Here is an 18,459-nt window from a genome sequence, read left to right on the forward strand (position 1 = left end):
ATCTTGCCTTTGTTGGCTAACTCGATAAGCTGTTTGGCTGCTAGATCATGCTGCATGCCTTCTTTTATAGCCTCCCTAATGTCCCATCTTGCTGCAGCAAGCTCGACTTTCCGGCTCAAGGCATCGGCTACAACATTACCTTTTTCCGGCTTATACTCCAGCGCATACTCAAACTCGGCCAAGAAATCCTGCCACCTAGCCTGCTTTGGTGTGAGCTTCTTTTGTGTCCGAAAGTAGCTAGTAGCCATATTATCAGTCTTGACCAGGAACCTCGACCCCAGCAAATAATGTCTCCATGTACGAAGGCAATGCACAATGTCAGTCATTTCCTTCTCTTGCACCGTGTAACGCCGCTCCGTCTCATTTTACTTGCGGCTCTCAAATGCTATGAGATGTTTATCTTGCATCAGGACACCCCCAATGGCGAAGTCTAAGGCATCTGTGTGCACCTCAAATGTCTTGGCAAAGTCAAGTAACACCAAGGCTGGCTCCTCTGTTACAGCTGTCTTAAGGCATTCAAATGCCTTCTGACAATGCTCCGTCCAAACCCATGGCTTGTTCTTCTTTAACAACTCAGTCAATGGTGTGGCCTTTGCTGAGTATCCACTGACGAATCGACGATAGTAGTTAACAAGGCCAAGGAAGGATCTCAACTCAGTTACCTTTATAGGTTCCTCCTACTCCTGGATAGCACGTACCTTAGCCTCGTCCATGCATAGCTCTCCATTGCTAATGACATGGCCCAAGAAGTGCACCTTTGATTGTGCGAACTCACATTTCTCCCTCTTGATGTATAGCTCGTTATCTCGCAAGACTTGGAAAACCTTCCTTAAGTGCTCCATGTGCTCCTCTAAGGTGTTGTTGTACATGCCAATGTCGCCTAGGTAGACTACCACGAACTGATCAAGGTAGGGATGGAAGATCTTGTTCATAAGGGTGCAAAATATGGCCGATGCATTGGTTAAGCCGAAGGGCATCACTAACTATTCAAAGGCTCCACATCTCATTACACATGCTGTCTTTGGCTCATCTCCTTCCGCAATGCGAACCTGGTAGTAGCCCTTTCGAAGATCCACCTTGGTAAAGTACTTGGCTTGCCTAAGTCTATCGAACAAATCAGCAATGAGCGGGATCGGGTACTTATTCTTCACTGTAACCTTATTAAGTGCTCGATAGTCTATGCACAAGCGCAACGATCCATCCTTCTTCTTCTGGAACAATACTGGTGCGCTAAAAGGTGCTTTTGATGGACGAATTTGACCAGCATCCAACAACTCTTCCAATTGTTTCTTGAGCTCCTCTAGCTCGGGCGATGCCATACGATATAGGGCAAATGCGGGTGGCTTAGCCCCTGGCTCCAACTCAATCTTGTGATCTACCTTTCGCCTAGGCGGCAAGTGCTTAGGCAACTCCTCAGGCATGACATCTTTGTTCTCCTCAAGCAACTTCTCTATGCAAGGCGACACTGTCTTTTGAAAATCCTTGTCTTCCTCTAGACTTGCAATGGTTGCCACGAACGTCGGCTCCCCCTTCTTGATCCCCTTGACAACCTACATAGCTGAGAGTTGTGCTTGGATCTGTTTGTGTGGCATAGTCACTGTAGGTACCATGCAAGCTCCTTCTCGCCCCATAACCAAGAGACGTTGGAGGTAGGGGTCCATTAAAGTATGATAATGTCTAAAGAACTCTTGCCCTAGTATGATGTCAAAGATATCCATAGCGGTTACGGTAAAGTTTGTCATACCTTTCCAAGTTCCCAATTTGACACCAACTCCATTAGCTACCCCACGAGCATTCTGTATCTCGGCATTCACAGTCTTGACGCGAGAGTTGGTTGGAGCAAGCTTCAATTCCAGTCTCTTTGCGGCAGCCTCAGTCACGAAATTATGAGTTGTTCCAGTATCCACCATTGCATGAGCGGACTTGTTGTTGATGGTGAGATCCACGTACTGATTGCCATTCTCGGTAGGTTGGATAGCTTGCTTCGTGACAGCACCACATAATCCTATCATACCCAACTGTGCGGTTCCTGAACTCTCTCCTTGTGGATGCTCCTTCCGCTCACGTACCATGGCATTGAGGCTCTTGAGGTCAGGACAATTCCTGAAGCCATGTGGCCCTCCGCATATATAGCATCCCTTCTTCTCGACCTGCGCCTTCTTCTCAGCGTAGCCCCGATGGCCACTCGACTTTTTGAAATCTTGAGTCTTGGAGTATTGTTGTTGTATCTCCTTGCCTTTGCCACGGTCTCCCCCACCTTTGACATTGTTAACCTTTGACTCCTTGCCATTGCCTTTGTCGGGCTTGTCATGCCTGAAATACATCAATGATTCGGCCTCCACTATGGCTTGGTCTATATCAGTGACTTGTCGGCGTTGCAACTCCTGCTTAGCCCAATTTTGCAACCCATCCATGAAGTGGAACAACAAGTCATCATTGGTCAGGTTGGGGATTTGAAGCATAAGGGTAGTGAACTCCCTGACATAGTTACGTATGCTCCATGTTTGCTTCAATTCCCTAAGCTTGCGCCTTGCCTCGTACAAGATATTATTTGGAAAGAACTGTCGCTTGAACTCCTCTTTGAACTAATCCCATGTGCTAATAGTACATAGACCTTTATCCATGTCGGCCATCTTCCTTCTCCACCATAGCATGGCAGTCTCTGAGAGGTACAATACCGCAGTGTTGATCTTGGCCTCGTCGTCCCTCACTTTGTCGTGCCTGAAGTAGTTCTCCAAGTGCCAAAGGAAGTTTTCCACTTCTTGTCCATCATGAACACCTTTGAACACTGGGGGTTTGGGAGCCTCGATCTTGGCCTCCCTCATCACCACAACATTGCTGGCTACCTCGGTCACGCCAGTATTGACATGCTCTTCGAGTGACTCTATCTTTGCCTTCATAGCATCGATAGTACTCAAAGACTCCATGAGTCTGCACTCTAAGGCAGTGATAGTTTACCTTAGTTCCATCTTAGTCTGTGTACATCCCTCCAAGTCATTTCGGATACTCTCAATCTCTTCAAGAGTGTGCCCCTCAAGAACGTTAAGGGTGCCTTCCACCTTCCCCAAGTGTTGGCCAAAGATCTCCACGGCGTCCATCCCCGCGTTCATCTTTATCACCCACTCTTTACCGAGCGAGACGTCCCCTGGAAGGACCTCCACTTTATCCTCGCTTGCCTCAGTGGCAGATGGTTCTTGGGATGTAAGCCCTTCGTTTGACACAACCTCAGGTGACACCTCCTAGCTCTTGTTGGTGGCATTCCTCTTTTTGCTACGACCGCTCTTGCCAGCAGCATCCTGGATGATGTTGGCTTGGGTGTTGGCAGCGTTAATTTCTCCGTCGTTCGCCATTCCCTTAGTTGAAACCTTCGCTTTGATACCACATTGTCACGTCCTTAGTTGTTAACTAAGTACACGTGCGGCACTTGACAACTCGCTCACGATCTTGCACAACTTGCTCACGTTCTTGCTATATCAAGTCAGCCTTACTACACTCAAGATCGCTAAGAGAATGGAAGAAAGAACACAAGAGAATTGTTAAAGGAAGCTTTGTATTAGAGAGAACTTGAATTGTTTGTTTGATGAATTACAAATGAGTGGCCCCCTTTATATAGTAGTCTCCTAGGTGTTAGTGTGTAAATATTAATTATTATACAAGTCCGTGATATTTACAAGATAAGAGCTTTTTCTAGAATTCTCTACAAGACTAGAAGATTCTAAGGACTTTCCTAGTAAATCCATAAGGATCTAGGTTTTTCCTAAGGAAATGTCCATACCTCTCTAGAATGTTCTCATAAATGCTAGCCTTCTTCTTATGTAAGCTTCCACATGACATTAATATATGCCAAATGACACCTATATGGCATGATGACATGGCGGGTCATCACATTATGCTCAGTTTATTTGTAAAATATGCTGATTCCCTCCTAAACCTTCAGCAATAAGATTCCAAAAGAACAAGCTAATAAGCTTCTCTGCTTAACTGAGTACTTCCCATCCACTCGCGAACAACCAACAAATTAAGGAAAAATGTAAGTTGAAACTTGAATCGCATTAGGCACACTCCCAAAAATTTAAAAACAACAAACATAAACTTTGAGAAGCCTAGACCTAAGGTGTCTAGTAGGGAATTTCATTCTCAGCGAAGCCCGTAAGCAAGCCCAAGTCCCATTTGTCAAAAAAAGAAGCTCAAGTCATATTGTAAGCTTTAATATCAAGAAATCAAGGTAGGACCAATCTAATAAGCAACTAACTTTATCTTAGCATAGATACATATTGTAAGCTTTAATATCAAGAAAGACCCTTAGGTAGTGTTCTACGTGAATTCACGTTATGATTTTGTTTTGCAAGGCCTCTTTGTGTGGTTATCACAAACTTTTATCGGGCATTTCTTCTTCTTCTTCTTCCATAAACACAAGTAAAAAGATTAATTATTACAAGAATAAACAAACGAAATCCATAACAATGACAAAACCAGCAAAGTTGAAACTAGGATATTATTCAATATGGAAACAACAAATACACTATATCAACACCAGCCATTAGGCCATTTATTCTTGGGGTCTAATCTTTCGAAGAATTTCTTTTTCTTTGAAGTAGAACCTAGAGATGAGCTCGAGCTGGGTCGCACTATATTCAGCTTCTGTCGTGGTCGCCATATTAGCTTCCAGAACTTCCCTCGGCGGAGTGGGATGGCGGCGCGACACTCATATTTCAAGGCCTCAGCGTTCAACAAGTTTAAAAAGTTGTCATGTTCCAGCTCCAAGAAAACTTCATCCCTAGTCCTAATGGTATTGAGCCTAACGTACCTTTGCTCCAGAGACTCTTTGGGTACATTTCTTGCCAATAGAGGAGAAGCACCACCCCGGTTATTTCTACCCAAAGATGGATGTTGGGGTGTCCTGAACTCTAGTAAATCCCTCTGCCTCATTTAATTCCATTCACTTTCTTAACTCTTTCTATAACTAAATCACCACTCTTAATACATAATAAAATATCCAAATGATTCTTGTTTGAAGTCATTCTAACCTATGTCCAAAAATCTTTTCTTGTCCTTTACAAAATGGATTTTCCAAGATCCAGTTCATATGATTTGGTCATCATCACCCTTCAAATAAAGCCTAGCTTTTACAATAATTAATCTCAACTTTTACCTAATGGGGGTGTATATGGTCAAATTCAATCTACTTTGGCACCGAGTGGATTAAATTAAGATGGATAATGTGGGTGAAAAACTCAAGAAAGGCATAATGGGACGGCTAACTCGAGAAATAAATACAATGCAGTACAGAAGCCCAAATTCTGTAAAATGACAACCAATTGGAACTTCCTAACTAAGTTGTACCTGGAAAGATCCTGTTTTAACTTGCATGACATATTATAAAGGCAGAATAGCCTTTACTTACTCGGCTTTGACATTCCGGTCCCCTTACTCGACATAGTTTCAACGAGGCACTATAACTTGTATAAAACATCAGTTTTGTTAAAGAATAAATGTAGACATAAAGAATAAATGTAGACAGATTACTTATACTATACATAGATAGAATAACTATTTAGATTTGATATAAAATTTTTAGGATTTTCCTTTTACTTCTTTCCATAGTTAGGATCCTATGTACACACACACACACACACACACACACATATATATATATATATATATATATATATATATATATATATATATGTGTGTGTGTGTGTGTGTGTGTGTGTGTGTGTGTGTGTGTTTATCGCTTCATGGAATAAGACACCAACTTTGATTCTTCCATACCTTGTTTATCACATGGTATCAGAGCCGGTGTTGAGTTTGAAATCCAGTCGAGAAATAAACGGTCTCACTGGAACTTGACTGGTTTTAGGAGAGTCCCTTGGTCTGGCGAAGTAACTCTCACCATCAATCCTTTTTATATATATGTTTTCAGAATCTGGTGGCCGGATTCATTGTTTGTGAAGCCCACATACCGATAGAGGAATTCTGACATAATCTGCCCAGATGGCGCGTGCGAGATCGGATGGAGAATTGGTTCACTATTCCTAGGTCACGTCGTTATTTTCAGCGTGTTTCTGGCAGTTCTACTCATTGCTCCCAGAAGTGCTGCTCATTGATAGTTTCATCCGGAAGTCCCAGGTTACTAATTTCCATCTAAACTTTGTTTCTTCCATCTTGATTTGGTCCTTCGCAGCTACCTACCTATTTGGAGTCTGAAGATAATATGGTATTTATGAGTTTTTTTAGTGGTGGAATATACTTCATTATTCTTGGTTATATTTCCTAGTGGAGTATATTACTGGTTTGTGTGATTTGTTGGTGCATCATTGGTTCTTTGGTGTATTTTTGGTGGAGTATATCCTTATTGACCATCTTCTTGGAACTTAGTTAATCTCTTCTTGAATATATTTCGTGAGTTTTATTAGAATGATTATAATCAGTAAGCAATGAGGAAATAGTGCTACAACTCCTAGTCTAGCAATCTTGGTCTCGGATGAGTTTCTTGAGTTCCTTCAATTTCATAAATCAATAAAGGAATCTTCTTCAGTTACTGCTTTTGCTGGGTCAGATAAGACATGTCTTATCACCTCTTCAAATAAATGGATGATTGATTCTGGTGAAACAAATCACATGACAGGTAATCCGAATGTTTTTTCTAGCTTTCGATCACACAAAGCACCTTCTTTAGTTACTGTAGCTGATGGAACAACTTGTAGCAGTGTTGGATCTGGGACTGTTAAATCAACTTTCTCTATTATCATGTCATTTGTATTAAGTCTACCAAAGTTGGCTTTTAATTTGATTTCTGTTAGTAAAACCACTAGAGACCTTAATTGCTGTGTATCGTTCTTTTCCAATCATTGTTTGTTTCTAGATCTTATGATGAAATAGATTATTGGTAAAGGATATTTATCTGGTGATCTCTATATCCTTGATGAATGAGAGCCACATTCTATTGCATGCTCCAGTATCGTGTCTCCTTTTGAAGCATATAGTCGATTGGGGCATCCCTTTCTACTTTTGTTGAAGAAACTCTGTCCCCAGTTTCAGAATATTTCTTCATTGGACTGTAAGTCATGTCGATTTGTAAAACATCATCGCATCTCGTTGAGTCCAAGGGTTAATAAGCAAGCTGGGTCAACTTTTAAGCTAGTTCATTTTGATGTTTGGGGACCATGTCCTGTTGTTTCTAAAACTGGGCATAAGTATTTTGTCACTTTTGTAGATAATTTTTTCCGGATGACTTGGGTTTACTTTATGAAGAGTCTCTCTGAAGTGTTTACTCACTTTTCTGCCTTCTGTGCTGAAGTCAAAACTCAATTCAATGCTTCAGTGTGTACTCTAAGAAGTGATAATGCTAAAGAATACATGTCAGAGTTATTTTAGTCCTACATGAGACAATATGGTGTGCTACATCAGTCTTCATATGTTGATACACCCTCTCAAAATGGAGTTGATGAGAAAAAGAATAGGTGTCTACTTGAGACAGCTCAGGTACTTTTGTTCCAAATGAAGGTTCCTAAACAGTTCTGGGCTAATGCGGTTTCCACGACTTGCTTTTTGGTTAATCGCATGCCATCTACTGTGCTTGGTGGCAATATGCCTTACTGTGTTATTTTTCCCATGAAACCTAAGGTGTTTGGAAGCACATGTTATGTTCGAGATGTTATCTGTTACCAAGTTGGATCCCAAGGCATTAAAGTGTATTTTTCTTAGTTATTCTCGCCTTCAGAAGGAGTATCAGTGTTATTCTACTGAACTTGGCAAATATCTGGTGTCAACTGATTTAGTGTTTTCAGAGACTATATCATTCTTTTATGCACCTCCCATCTTTACATGTTAGGGAGAGGAAGATGAGTGGCTAGTATATCAGGTTACCCGTACTTTGACAGAACAATCAGATGATGTTTCTCCATCTCCTAGCTCTTCCATCGAGCACCAATCGACTATTGTGCCTTCAACACCTGCTCCAACTGTGTTAGAAAGACCACTTATTGTTCAAGTTTACTCGCAGAGGCGAAAGACAAATGATACAGGTCCTGCATCAGTTCCTTCATCATCTGATCCTCTTCCGCCTGATCCCCCAGAAGACCTTGACCTTCCTATTGCTTTATGCAAAGGTACACGTACTTGCAAATCTACATATTCTATTGCTAATTTTGTTTCCTATGATCACTTAGCCCTTGTGTCTAGATCTTTGATTGCGTCTTTAGACTTAATTTCTAGACCCAAAACAATGAAAGAGGCTTTGAATCATGCTGGATGGTCTGAAGCCATGCTTGAGGAAATACATGCATTAGAGGAAAACCATACTTGGGATTTAGTGAATTTACCTAGTGGAAAGAAAGCAGTGGGATGCAAATGGGCCAAAGTTAATCCAGATGGTTCTGTAGCAAGACTTAAGGCCAGACTTGTGGCCAAAGGGTATGCTCAGATTTATGGAGTGGATTATTCTGATACCTTCTCTCCGGTTGCCAAACTTAATTTTGTCCGCTTGTTCATTTCTCTACCAGCTTCTGAGAATTAGCCTTTGCATTAATTGGACATTAAAAATGCCTTTCTTCATGGTGATCTTCACGAAGAGCTATATATGAAGCAACCACCTGATTTTGTTGCTCGGGGGGAGTACGGGAAGTTCTGTCATTTGAAGAAGTCATTGTATGGCTTGAAGCAGAGTCCCCGAGCTTGGTTTGGAAAATTTAGTGAGATAGTTCAAGAATTTGGGCTGAAAAAGAACAAATGTGATCATTCAGTCTTCTACAGGAAATCAACAGCTGGATCTATTCTCCTGGTTGTATATGTTGATGACATTGTTATTACAGGAAGTGATTATGCTAGAATCTCTTTTCTCAAGTCTTTCTTACATACTAAGTTTCATAAGAAAGACTTGGGACAACTGAAATATTTCTTGGGAGTAGAAGTAAATAGATGCAAGAAAGGGATTTTTCTATCTCAGAGAAAGTATATTCTTGACTTACTGGCAGAAACTGGTAAGTTGGCTGCCAAACCTTGCAGTACTCTAGTGGTTCCTAATTTGTATCTTATGAAAGATGATGGCAATCCATTTAATGATCCAAGTAGATACAAGAGGTTAGTTGGGAGATTAAACTATCTCAATGTGACTCGTCCATATATTATTTTTGCTGTAAGTGTTGTTTACCAGTTTATGTCCGCTCCTACAGTTAACATTGGGCAACACTGGAATAGATTCTATGTTACTTAAAAGGAGCCCCTGGACTTGGCATATTATACAGCAGTCGTGGGCATTCTCACATTGTGTGTTTTGCAGATGCAGATTGGGCTGGATCCAAAATTGATAGAAGGTCTACTACCGGCTATTGTGTCTTTGTGGGTGGAAACCTAGTAACATGGAGAAGTAAGAAACAGAATGTTGTATCTCGATCCAGTGCAGAATCCGAATACAGAGCTATGGCACAGACTACGTGTGAGGTTATGTGGATACATCATCTTCTCACGAAAAATTGGGATAAAGCATACTACACCAGCAAAACTTTGGTGTGATAATCAATCTGCTCTTCATATTGCCTCAAATCCGGTGTATCATGAAAAGACAAAACATATTGAAGTTGACTATCATTTTATTCGTGAGAAGATTCAGGAAAACTTGATTTCTACTAGTTACGTGAAGACGGGAGAGCAATTGGCTGATTTATTCACAAAGGCGTTAAATGGAACTCGAGTTAATTATCTTTGCAACAAGTTGGGCATGCTTAATATCTATGCTCCAGCTTGAGGGAGAGTGTTAAAGAATGAATGTAGACATAAAGAATGAATGTAGACAGATTACTTGTACTATACATAAATAGAATAAACATTTAGATTTGATAGTAGACATTTAGGATTTTTCTTTTACTTCTTTCCACAGTTAGGATCCTATGTACATGTATATATATGTATCACTTCATGAAATAAGACACCAACTTTGATTATTCCGTACCTTGTTTATGACAAGTTTCAAACAGGCACTTGAACTCATATAAAACATCAGTTTTTAACACCTTCGATACCGTGTGTTGTTCACTCGCGCTGAGATAAAGGACACATCATATCTACCTCAGATAAATTAATGCCACGTCATTATTTATTTATACAAAAAAATACTTTTTAATAAAAACATCAAACACATCCCTTTCTTCTCCAAAAAAACCCAAACCTTCCTGCTCTTTTCCACCCTTCTATTACTGCCTCTTCCACCCGCCACTGCCATTACCACACACCGCCACCCTTCCTCTTCCATTTGAAAACACTCAATCAAATATACTTCATTATTTTGTCCTAATTTTCTTCATTACTACAATCCATTCAACCAGCCATAGTGTTCCTGCTGCCACCATCATCGGCGACCACATCAAAACCACCATTATCTCTCCTCTTTCTTCACATACATGTCCTCCTTTCAAAATCCAAACAACAAACAAATTTAAGAAAATCTATCCTTAAATTTTCTTTCAAGCCAAACACCCAAGAAGCAGCACCAAAAAATTTGATAAAGAAAGAAGAATGTTTCACTCAATATTTCCTACCTCAAAATCCTTATTGACCCCTCCAGTTATAGCCGGAAAAATTTATAAAACTAACAAAATCAAGATTCGCCGTCGTAAGTAGTCGATGACGACCCAATTTTTGGCTTGGAGCGTTATCTTCAAGCTTTTGACGTCTTCATCGTCTTCTTCTGTTATTTGAGAAAAACAAAAATTAAACAACTTTGTTCCTTGACTAGCTGCTCTGGCAAGCTCTATCAGTTTGGTCTTGTCATGTGTTATACTACTATTTTTTTTTTATCATAGCTCCAGTTGATTGCTGAAATTGGAGAAATAATATAATGGTGTTTGAGAAAACTCTGCTTGAGAAACAAAATTTAATATTGGAGGGTGTGGAGCCGTGCCAATTTCAAAGGCCTTTTTTAGGGATTTGAAGCTAAGGAGAAGCGGATGGGATAGAGAGGGGAGAAATAATGGTTAGCAGTGTGTGTGTGTGTTTCATTTTTCTCTTTTATTATTTTCTAGTCAAATTTTGTATACTGACTCGCTTTTAGGAGCGGGCAGTCACTTATTTTGTTTGACTCAATAAAACAAAGGTCACATAAGCTTGGTCAATGGTCAGGTTTAAAACTAATGTTTTATATAAGTGCTTGATTGAAATTATGTGGAGTAAGGGATTAGGATGTCAAAGAAGAATAAGTAAAAGTGTCTATTAGGCTATTTTGCATATTATAAATGAAGATGAGCACATCTAAAATTTATTAAAGGATATTATTATATCTATATCTTCTGCACATGCTCTTTGCCAGCTACTGTCAAGGAAAATAACAACGTTTTGATATATAGCTCGGTAACAAATGGCTCTAGGCTCATGAATAACATCAAGTATATAATATGATATCTCAGTGCCCGGGGCTAGGGCTGTTCATTCGGATCGGATATCCGAAATCCGAACCGATCCATTCAATTTCAGATTGGATCGGATTTCGAATTGTGTTTATTAAAATCTCGAATTTCGGATCAGATTCCGGATTGGTATATTTTAATCCGATCCGAAATCCAAAATTATTAGGGCATGTATAAATACTACACTTTAATTTCGGATAGTCAGTACTACCTTTACATCTAACCTCCAAGTTATTACCTTTACAATTGCTAGATTTAACTATATTGGTACCATAATACTCTCATAATTGCATAAACGTGAATTTTTCTTAATGTATTGCCTCTTTTACAAAAGAAATATACATATTAGTTTAACTTTAAGGCATAATAATACGATCCGATCCGATCCAAATTTTAAATCCGATCCGATATAATTCGGATCGGATTCGGATTGCATTTTCTAGAATCTGAAATCCGAATCCGAAATGTGCTAAATCCGATCCGATCCGATCCGCGCACAGCCCTACCCGGGGCCATATACAAGGACTAACAAAATCTTATTCCAAGAGAAGCTCAGTACTATATACAAGGAGAACATATCTAAATCTTCAAACAGTAGCCCTTATTAGCCCTAACTTGCAAGCTGACTTAGGTCTTGGTTAAATAATAATTGCACTGTACTAAACGGTACTGCTGCAATCTGCATCCATGAATGCTGCACTAGAGAAGAATATATTGAATTGTTAATCTAATTTAACAAAGTTTTATATACGACCATCTTCTTGTTTCTCTAATTTCGCTTCAGCTAGTCTTGTGCGTAGTTCTTTAGGACTTGATATCTGGTTAACACTGCAAAAGAAAACAAAACTAATGACATCAAGCCTCGTAGTTGTGACTGCAAAAACAGTATCAACTGGCATTTAATCCTTGAACGCTCGTTGCTTATCATTTTAACCAAATATGTAGAAAAATTATCAGGCAGGCACTCTTAAGGAGAAACAAGCTTTACCATAAGAGAAGATCTCCACTAGCTGCCACCTTTTTGTAAATCCATTCAGGAGCAAGTTCTTGCAATAAGCTGAGTTTCTCTTCAACTTCTCCTGCAAACATAAAACATACAGATTCAAGTCAGATGCAGTTTCCAAGATATGCAGCGAAATGATTGTATCCAGGCTTACTTCTATCAGCAATCTCTAGATGGCTTGAAATTACTTTATGAATAAGTTTCTCTTTTGTAATCACCATGCGTCTTCCTGATTGAAATAGGAAATATATCATGTCAAAAAATTTAGGCAAGCTTGAAATCATCTGCTTGCGCCATTTTGCTTGGGATAAGGCTGGATCTTGCTCCTCTAGCTTCTTCCTCTCTTTTTGTAGTATCTGCAGAGCAATGAAGCATTTGTCACTGGCACTCAATAGTGGACTTAGAAATATGGATATTCCAATTCCTCTCCGTTTAATAACTAGGGAATAAACTTCATCTAAGTTACAAACTTAGGTGAAATTAATCTAGAAAAAGTAATATCATTATGGAAATTAATCTTAGAAAGTTCATTTGTGTCTAACCGACTGCAGAAGATCCTTCAGAAAAATGTCGATGATATCACTATTTATTGGCAATCCTGCACCCTCACACGCTTTATCAGTAACCTTTGAACTCTTCACAGGAGTATTGAAGTTCAAAGACCTATTACAAGGAGGTCGCCTAACTAGCTTGCTTGGTGATTCAGTTGAATCACTATTAGGACTCGTACATCTCTTGGGGGATTGAGGCATAGGGGTAGAAGTCATCAGTTTTTCTGGTGTAGATGTAAGTCCTTCTTGAGTTCCTTCAGCAGTTAATAAAGCATATCCATCATCGCCCTTTATATTCTTCATTGGAGTGGCAGGCAGAGGAGACAGCAGTAAAGTATCGAAAGCAACCACTTGCGATGAGTTTTTAACTGTGCTAGTTTGCGTTGTAGGCATTTTAGAAGGGCATTTATCAGAAGCTGTTGAGGTTCTTTTGTTATTGGAACTTTTAGCTATTTGGCATTCCGTGACTGGTGGGTGTTGCTTGGCATTCTCCGTTTCACCAATTGATACTTGGCATGAAAATCTTCTTTTGAAAGATTGAGACAGGTGAGATGCAGATGCTTGCTGCTCCGGCACTGAACCAATTGGTGTTTCACTTATCAACTGTGAGCCAGCTGATCCAGATGAATTTGTCAATACTTCGTGCCTTGACTCACCGAATGGTCCAGGTAGTGCTTCCTCTGGAATGTCATCTCCCTGCATCCAGAAAATAGTATTCCTTAAAATCACCAGCTTTATAGAAAAGGAAATTTATATAACTAACACCTCTCCTTCCATTTCTACTAAAGGACTTTGGGAAGAAGAGAAGATCGGGAAGAACCGTTCAAATAAATGTTCGTAAGTCTTAATTGCCAACATGCCAGCCACTATAGCAACTCTTCATGCTGGTTATTCAATCAGCCAAGCAGCTGTGATTTTATCAAAACTGTGTGCAAACAGTAAGGTAAATCTAATACTTCGTCAAATTAGTAGGCTTTTCTTTTTATGTGGTGATAACATTATCAACTGCTTCATGTCTGAATCTATTCCAGAAATAAAGTTAAAAATATATGTTTAATCCCCTAAAAGCTTTGTCATGTAGTATTCAGTTTAACTAAAGTTTGTAGAAAGGCATGAAAAGTTTTCTTCAGATGCCAGTAGTCAAACACAATGCATCAATGTAGAAAAATCTGCAAATGAAATTCATTGCTGCGCTCTCTTTAAGTTAGTTTCACTTTAGCTATGGTTTCCATAAAAAAAATTAACATAAAGCATGGGGTAGAGGTAAATATGCGAAGCATTTAAACAATTTTGTCACATGTATGTGTATAAAACTGAAAAAACATGACACCAGATAAGTATAGTCAGATCAAACCAACACTAAAACACCAACCTCATTTCTAACATTGACCTAAAATTTGAAGTCTCAACAAAATGTTAAATGCAAAGTCTATAATTTGAAAGAAAAATTTCTCACCTGAGGATGGGATATTAAAAAGTTCAAAAGCCGTGTCCGGAAGACTTTCCTTTGCTGATCAGAGCTACTACTTGATTTCAGCTTCTCGTCAATTTCAACTGCATTAGCATTTAATGCAATATGAAGTTCAGGCTTCATACAATACGTACGTTCATCGCACACAAGGATTTTTTTAATCTCAATTGCCTCAGGTAAAATAAACTTCAGCTGCGCTAAATGAGCGTAAGAAAATCTCCTGCAAAAAATTAATGATAAGCTAGAGAATTAACAACAATTGACAGAGAAGTTGTCAATAGAAAAAGTTGCATTCAGAGTACGTTGTCATCATTTTGTTTACCTATCAGTTAACCACTCAATTTTGGAACTAATGTTTGTGAATGTTGTGGAAGAACTCTTAAACTGCAGCAGACTGTCCAAGCTACTAAAGAACGTATCTAACAATTCGTACCTGCACACATACACTAATGTCAAAATTAAGGAGAACAAACTACTTCCTCCATCCAAATCAATTTGACCCTCCATCCCATTTTATATGATGCACTTTGGAGTTCTAATAACAAGTTTAAAATTAGATTATTTCTAAATACACAATGGTATAAATTTGAACTAGTATTATTTCAGAAACTATTTATTCTATATACAATTTTTTCATTTGAAACACTTACTTTTCTGGTAGCTTTACTGGGTGAGTAGGCTTCTTGGGTTTGGCTTTCGAAGAGCCCGAGAAAGAAGAGACCCCATGGGATTTACCGGAGCTCAATAACCTGTCGGGTTGGGGAGTTGGGTGGTTTAGATCCGACTTGCAGAACTTCTGCGTGGCTTGCCGGACTTGTTTTAAGGAGAAGGCGGCATTGCGGTTCCGAGTCCGGCGAGGATGATCAATGGGCTTCTCGGGGGTCTTGGTGTTCCATGCATCCTGACACGGAGCCCCGGCGTAATTCGGGTCGGATTGTTTTGAGAGGTGTAAGGATAAATATTAGGATTGGCCTGAAGATGTTGTAAGTATTCTATCATTAGAGTCTTATTCTAATGATAGAATAAGAAACTCATGTATATATTAATGTATTTGCACACGAGAATATGAGTTGAGAAGCGTTTTCTAAATGGTATCAAGAGCCATTAGAGGTTAAACCAACCCAATTTTTTTCTACGCTTCCATGGGTGAAAACAACAGCTCTTCAATGGCTTCAAGCCTATCTGTTGTCTCTCCTTCTCCAAATCTCGCACATCAATTGCCTGTGAAACTCACATCTTCAAACTTTCTTCTGTGGAAGACACAGTTTATGCCTATGGTATATGCATGTGGTTTGAACCATCACATTGATGATAGTAAACAGATGCCAACACAATTCCTAGATGATACTAATACCAAACCCAACCCGGCCTATACGGTTTGGTTACGTGAAGATCAACTTGTTTTAAGTTGCATTGTTGCTTCTGTTTCAGAAAGTATCTTGCCTCAGTTGGTTGGAGCAGCAACTGCTCGTGACGCTTGGAATAAGCTTGTTGCTGCATATGCTTCCGGCTCAAAGCCACAGATTCGTGACCTTAAGACGCAGTTGCACACTTTGCGTCGTGATAATGCCAGTATTGAGTCATATGTGCAAAAGGCAAAGGCAATAACAGATAAGTTGGCTGCATTGCAACATCCAGTTCCTAATGATGATCTGGTGGAATTTGTTCTTGCTGGACTAGGACCTGTTTATCGTCCTTTTACTAGGTCGCTTGAATCGCGTCAAGAGGATATTACTTTTGATGCATTATATGGATTGTTATAGAATGAAGAACGGCAGTTAAAAAGGGATGAAGCCATTACTGTCACTGCACCTACAGCACAATTTACTCATAGTTCCTTTTCTGCTACTCGTGGACGTGGTAGAGGCTGAGGGGGTCGAGGTCGTGGACGCTCCTCCAATCAAGGCTTTAATCAATTTTCTCAACATCGTGGGTCTCAAAATTCTACTCAACAGACCAATACTACTCAATCCCAAGCCCCGGACATGTCTGGAATTATTTGCCATAACTGTGAAGGCAAAGGTCATATTGCACGCGCATGTCCATCTCCTAAAATTAGCAATGGCAACAAAACTTCGAGACCACCTGTTTCCAATTTAGCAAGAACCCCTTCTGCCCAAGACTGGGTAATGGATAGTGGCACCACACACCATCTTACAGCTGACCTTGATAACTTGGGTATTCATTCCGAATACCAAGGTCCTGAAGAAGTCACATTAGGTAATGGTTCCAAACTTCCTATTTCTCACGTTGGTAAAAGCTCTGTTATTATTTCTGACAAAAAGTTCAATCTTGATGATATCTTACATGTTCCAACTGCTACTCAAAATTTATTATCTATCAGTTCTTTTACTAAATCTAACCAAGTTTCAATTGAATTCTTTCCTAACCATTTTTTGATTAAGGACTTGGTGACGAGGGCAATACTGCACACAGGTCCTGATAAAGCTGGATTATATTCTCTTCCTATGTGGAAGTCATCTGCACCTGCTTCTTATGCTGCGTCTCTTGGGGTTTGGCATGCTCGTTTGGCTCATACATCCTATCCTACAGTTTGTCAAACATTATCATCTAGCATCATCGTCCCTTCATTTAAATCTTCTCGTTTATGTTCTACATGTGCTGTTAGTAAGAGTCATAAAGTTCCTTTTTGTGAGTCTAGTTTTCAAGCCTCCGGGCCTTTAGATTTAGTTTGTTCAGATGTTTGGGGTCCTGCTCCAGTTTTTTCTAGTGACGGCTATCGATATTATGTGATTTTCTTTGATCACTTTAGCAAATATACATGGATTTATTTTCTTCGCTTTAAATCTGAGGTCCTTTCAATTTTTATGCAATTTCGCACACTTGTTGAAAAATATTTTGGTCGTCCTATTAAAAGTTTTCAAGCTGATTAGGGAGGGGAATATCAAGCCTTAACAAATTATTTGAGAGATAATGGAATTGTGCAACGTTCCTCATGTCCGTATACCCCCGAACAAAATGGTTGTGCCGAAAGAAAGCATAGGCATATTGTTGAAACTGGCCGAGCTTTGCTACATCATGCTAATGTCCCACACAAATTTTGGACAAATGCATTTGATACTGCTATGTATACTATTAATCGTCTACCAACCCCACGCTTAGGAAATAAAACTCCATTTCATATGTTGTTTAAAACCGATCCAGATTACTCTCTGTTGCGTATTTTTGGTTGCCTTTATTTCCCATGGCTTCGTCCTTATACAAAGGATAAATTGTCTCCTCGATCCAAACCATGTGTATTTTTGGGCTATAGTAAGTTACATAAAGGGTACAAATGCTTTGACCCAGTTTCTTCAAAATTTTACGTTTCTCGTCATGTAATCTTTGATGAAAATATTTTTCCATTTGTTTCACAGGATGTCGTGGTGCCTCTCTATACCCAATGCTAAATCTGAATCTCTAAATGTGAAGTTGCCATTCCAGCCTCTTGCTGACCCTTCAAGTCTTCAACCATATCTGCCACAACTTTCATCCCTATCGCATACATCGAATCCGCCTTCACCCTCTCCACCTGCAGAATCTTTGTCTAAGTACCCATCCTCATCATCTGTTGATCCTACTCATGGACATACAATTGCTATTGATCAACCTTTACAAGTTAGAGTATCTTATGGTGTAGACTTGATGTCACCCACTCTTGTTGAAGAAAATCCTCTATCTGGTACAATGCACTCTCTTGATCTTGGAGACACTTCAACTGCTACACTACAACCAGCAGCTCCGGCTTCGCAAAAGATGGTCACACGATCACAAACAGGCTTACTAAAGCCTAAGAAGCCATTTTCCATGTTTGTTTTGACACCAACATCAGCAATAATGGAACCTTCTTGCTACTCACAGGCTATCAAGGATATTTATTGGCGTCGCTCCATGTCAGAGGAGTATAATGCCCTTATTCACAATGGTACTTGGGAACTAGTTCCACCATCGCCATCTCACAACGTCATTGGTTGTAAGTGGGTATTCAAGACAAAGTTAAAGTCGGATGGTTCATTGGATCGCTATAAAGCAAGG

The 18,459-nt window shown here is 39.6% G+C and overlaps 1 protein-coding gene across 1 annotated transcript; it reads right to left on the minus strand.

Annotated features, from left to right (window-relative positions):
• Positions 1-11,916: 11,916 nt before the first annotated feature.
• Positions 11,917-15,432, minus strand: LOC104248633 (CDT1-like protein a, chloroplastic). Its single transcript, XM_009804937.2, has 7 exons — positions 15,075-15,432; positions 14,747-14,857; positions 14,410-14,644; positions 12,945-13,649; positions 12,557-12,758; positions 12,388-12,478; positions 11,917-12,227 (listed from the first exon to the last, which is right to left on the minus strand). Exons 3-7 carry the CDS (start codon positions 14,545-14,547, stop codon positions 12,143-12,145), a joined length of 1,221 nt encoding a protein of 406 aa, XP_009803239.1. The 5' UTR covers positions 14,548-14,644; positions 14,747-14,857; positions 15,075-15,432; the 3' UTR covers positions 11,917-12,142.
• Between the last annotated feature and the right edge of the window lie 3,027 nt (positions 15,433-18,459).

Source organism: Nicotiana sylvestris, chromosome 9 (assembly GCF_000393655.2).
Source record: "Nicotiana sylvestris chromosome 9, ASM39365v2, whole genome shotgun sequence".
NCBI classification, from domain to species: domain Eukaryota; kingdom Viridiplantae; phylum Streptophyta; class Magnoliopsida; order Solanales; family Solanaceae; genus Nicotiana; species Nicotiana sylvestris.

Coding starts and splice junctions, on each gene's coding strand:
- LOC104248633 (XM_009804937.2), bottom strand. CDS start 14,547: ATGAAGCCTGAACTTCATATTGCATTAAATGCTAATGCAGTTGAAATT. Junction 13,650..14,409: donor TTTTAATATCCCATCCTCAG/GTGAGAAATTTT, acceptor TTCTGGATGCAG/GGAGATGACATTCCAGAGGA. Junction 12,228..12,387: donor AGTGGAGATCTTCTCTTATG/GTAAAGCTTGTT, acceptor TTTCTTTTGCAG/TGTTAACCAGATATCAAGTC.